Raw genomic sequence first — 4,508 nt, forward strand, 5'->3', positions numbered from 1 at the left:
AAGCTACCTACAAAAAAATGAAACTCGACTAAGGACTTACACCATACACAAAAATAAATTTGAGATGGATAAAAGACAAATATAACTCATGATACTATAAAAGCCCTAGAGGAGAACATAGGTAGGGAAATCTCAGATATTCCATGCAGCAATATTTTCACAGACATGTCCCCTAGAGCAAGGGACATAAAGGAGAAAATAAACAAATGGGACTTCATCAAAATAAAAGCTTCTGCACAGCTAAAGAACCAAAATGAAAAGGAAATCAACTGTATGGGAAAATATATTTGCCAATGATATCTCAGACAAAGGTGTGATCTCCAAAATATATAAAGGACTCACATGACTCCACTCCAGGAAGACAAACAACCCAATTAAAAAAATGGGCAAAGGACCTGAATAGACACTTCTCCACGGAGGACACACAGAGGGCCCAGAAACATATGAAAGGATGCTCAGCATCACTAGCCATCAGAGAGATGCAAATTACAACCACAGTGAGATACCACTTCACACCAGTCAGAGTGGCCATCATAAATAAATCAACAAACATTAATTGCTGGCAGGGTTGTGGAGAAAGGGAACCTCAGCACATTGTTGGTGGGAATGCAGACTGATGCAGTCATTGTGGAAAACAGTATGGAATTTCCTCAGAAAACTAAAAATGGAACTGCCTTTTGACCCAGCAATTCCACTGCTGGGATTATGCCTTAATACTGAAACACTAATTCAAAACCTATGTACCCCAATGTTCATAGAAACACAATTTACAAGAGCCAAGTGCTGGAAGTGACCTAAGTGCCCATCAATACATGAGTGGATGAAAAACTGTGGTACATTTAAACAATGGAATACTACACAGCTGAAAGAAAGAAGCAGCTCCTACATTTTGCAACAGCATGGGTGGAACAGTAGAGCATTATGCTAAGTGAAATAAGCCAGGCGGTGAAAGATAATACCATATGATCTCACCTATAAGTGGAACCTAATCAACAAAACAAAACAGCAAGCAAAATAGAACCAGAGACATGGAATTAAAGAACAAACTGACAGTAACCAGAGGGGAGGGGGAAGAGAGATAATGGGAGAAAGAAGGGAGAGGGTCGTCCACGAACCTGCATAGAGGACCCATGGACAAAGCCAAGGGGCGGGGGTAGGATAAGTGTGGGAGGTGTTGGTGGGTGAGGCGGGGGAAAGTCATGGTGGGAATATGGAAACAGCAGTATTTGAACAACAATTAAAAATGATAAAAAAGAAATATATTTTTTATAAAAGCTTTCATTAACAGAATGGTAAAGTTTAAGATTCTTAGAAGTATGTTGCTCCCAGGTAAATTATAAAGATATTTTGGAAAAAGAAAGTGCTCAGGAAGTGTAATCTGTCATATACACCATATAAAAATAAGAGGTTTACATGTGATATGTTGTTGGGAACCGCCCTGACTGGTATCAGAGGCTGAAACCCCCGCCTAGCTAAGGCTAAGGGAACGCCCTTGGAACCGTAAGCCAGCAAGGAGACAAAAGCTGATCTTCCTGGCAGGAATGCTGCTTCTGCTGCTTTATTCATAACTGAACCCCAAAAAGCTTGGTCGGTTAGCCAAAGACGAGTAAGATTCCCCACGGGGGTTACGACCTAAGACAGGCACGATCACTTTGGGAGGCCCCCCCAAAAGAAGGACTTGGGGGGCTGCAGCAAAAGGGGGTGATGGACCCTCGCTCCTCGGCTTTGACATAGCCTGAGTTCTCAGCATCTGGAAGAAAATCTCCTTATCTCTCGGTTGCCTTAGTTCCCTTGCTCCACCTAAGCCTGAAACAATGACAGGGTGGTGCAGCTCGGTACTGAGAAGTGCGGATTCCCCAGGGTGATCAGGCCTAAGAAAGAATATGTAAATTACTGTGAAACCTTCTTTGTTTAGAATGCTCTCAGTTGAATGAGAAGGGTCTTAGGAGGAAGTTATTTTGTTCCTCAGTCTTACAGCTCTTTGACCCCCAACTCAATAGACCGGCAGAGTTCTTTGTTTTCTATAGTTCCTTACTTTCCCCTAATGAGTACTGTACTTTACCCGAATTATTATGCAGAATGAGCCTAATAAAAGCAGGTATGGACGGTAAATCAGCGCGCTCCTCACTGGAAGGGGTGGCCATTTCGTCCCTACTTCTCCACAGAAACTAGTTTGTCTCTGTGCATGTTTTTTCTTGTGTGTTTATCGTCGAGCCATCCACAGCGTTCCATGGTCACTGCTGGCCGGTGACCCACACGCAACAATATGTGTACGAAGAAATTTTGTAACACTGGAAGACACTACACACAATATTATTTTTAAAGACTTACAGATTATAGACATTCATCCTTTGTTTCTTATATTCAGATAGAAGGAGCTTTTATTCCCAAAGGAAGACAATGATTTTCTATGTTCCTATTTCCCCAACCACTTTTCACACTGCCCCCCTCGACACCAGTGCTGTGGTTGAGGTTTCTGTACGCCTCTCCCTGTCACTCATCTCACTGTGCTCCTACCGAGAGCACAGAAATACATCGCTGCATCCTCCAGCTGGGAGTCTGAGATCCTGAGGCCAAAGTGTTTGCTTGCTTTCTGGAAGTTCGCAGAGAAGTGATTATTCGTTGCATTTTGTTCCTTATAAGCTTCTTGGCGGATAATGAGAATCATCTGCCCACTGGGAGGCTGTTTGTACCAGAACAAATAATAGTTACTCTCCCTGGTGTCATAGGAGCAGGCCAAGGTCACAGTCTCTGTCTCCTGCACAGACATTTCTGGTTGAGGCTGAGTGACTGTCTGGGCCATGCTGGATCCTGTGGGAAGGAAGACAGAAAGAACTGACTGCACTGGGTGTGACACCAGACAGACAGAGCAGGCAGGCTCACAGCTGGTTCCCATCCCCACCTGCCTTTCTCTTCTTGACCCAAACCTCAGGTAGAACCTGTCAGCTTTTGGGCTCCCCATAGCTGGGCTCTGTGAGGCATGCAGGTCCTGTGCTGTTAATTTCCTCTTGCTTCTGAGCCCCATTAGAAAACATTGTAAATGAAGACCTACAGCTTCCTTACCCAGACAGGCAGAGACCGTGGCTGCCCACAGCAAGGCAACAGGTGTCATGCTGACAGCTTTCCCTCAGGGTTAGAAGTCTGTGCTCTGGTCTCATCTGGGTGCTTCTCTGTGCTGGTAACAGGAAATAGTGTCACAGGTGGGAGGGGGACTGTGTCTCAGTGAGGAATTTTCCCAACACTTTTTGGTATTTCAAAAAATACATTTTTGATTATAATATTTTCTCTTTTTTTTTTGGTGTTGTCCAAGTACACTTGTCTCCATTTTCTATCCACCATTCCACATACCCCAGCCATCCCCACCTCCCACCCTTGATTATAATTTTAAATGAAAGTAAGTAATATCTTCTAAGATCTTTTATTCTACAATGAAAATAAAGACTAAAGAGCTGGCAAATTAATTTGTGACAAGACCTAATCTTGGAGAGGAGTTGGGACCTACAATGTTGAGCAGAAGTGGCAGGGTTTCCTTTGCAACAATGGAAAACTCTAAGTTTTCTTTCCTTTTTCAAATAAATATGACATAGCAACTATGATATATGTGAATAATTAATTATGAATAATAGGAAGACACTTGTTTATGTGTTCAATTTTTATATTTCTATAATTCCTTAAAATAAAGAATGAAAAAAGATTTTTATGACTGAAAAGAGCACTGACTAGAGAAGAAGCTGTTCACCTCATGTCCAATTGAGCCTATTTTCCCTCAGACACTTAAAGAAAATAAGTCCTTGTTGGTGCTGCATTAGGAAATGCTGATGTAACTATTGCAAGAGTTTTCATCAGCATTAAATTACCTCAAACTACTCATTAAGTGTTGCTCTCATCTCTCATTCCATGTTTTGAAAATACTGTGAATAAAAACCTTTTTTTTAAAGAAAACATACCATGATTCATTAGAATTTTGCTTTAACAGAGTGATTGACAGAGATGCTTAATGCCAGAGTTGGATCCAAAGCCATACTGAAGGGGTGCTGTTACACCAGGTACTGTCTGAGCAGCATGGTTCTCCATGACACAGTGGTTAGGGGGTTAGTCTCTCCACTTAGGAGTGCAGGGAGCTGTGAGAGTTGAGACTACCCCTGAATGAGGCTGCTAGAATGTCTTGTGCCTCAAAATCCAGTTTGATAGCAATGGAAGAAGAGGCAACAGAATTTCTCTAGATCATTTCCATTCTTGTCTTATGATTTGAATTCCTATATCTTTGTTTTGGATCTCTGAAAGTCAGTTCCAATATGAGGATCTGTGTAAGCAGTTTGTGTGCAAGTGATTCTATCAAAGAACAGTAGGAAGTGAATGAGGGAAGGGAAGGAAGCCAATGCAAGGTGTTGTCATCAAACAGTTATTACTGTGGGTAATTGGAGCTTAACTCAGCAGGGTAGGTCTGAGATTCAGGATAGCATGCCCTCTGGAGTTTTCCCAAGTGAGGTGTGAAGGAGCTGGAACAA

General features: G+C 42.3%; 1 gene segment (V, D, J or C); it reads right to left on the bottom strand.

Moving 5' to 3' along the window:
• Nucleotides 1-2,497: 2,497 nt before the first annotated feature.
• LOC123819166 lies at nucleotides 2,498-3,122 on the bottom strand. The segment is given in 2 exon segments: nucleotides 2,498-2,811; nucleotides 3,064-3,122. Coding segments are annotated over 2 exon segments (363 nt in total).
• Between the last annotated feature and the right edge of the window lie 1,386 nt (nucleotides 3,123-4,508).

This window comes from Phyllostomus hastatus, unplaced genomic scaffold (assembly GCF_019186645.2).
Source record: "Phyllostomus hastatus isolate PE091 unplaced genomic scaffold, TTU_PhHast_1.1 phas_contig_301, whole genome shotgun sequence".
Lineage (NCBI taxonomy): Eukaryota > Metazoa > Chordata > Mammalia > Chiroptera > Phyllostomidae > Phyllostomus > Phyllostomus hastatus.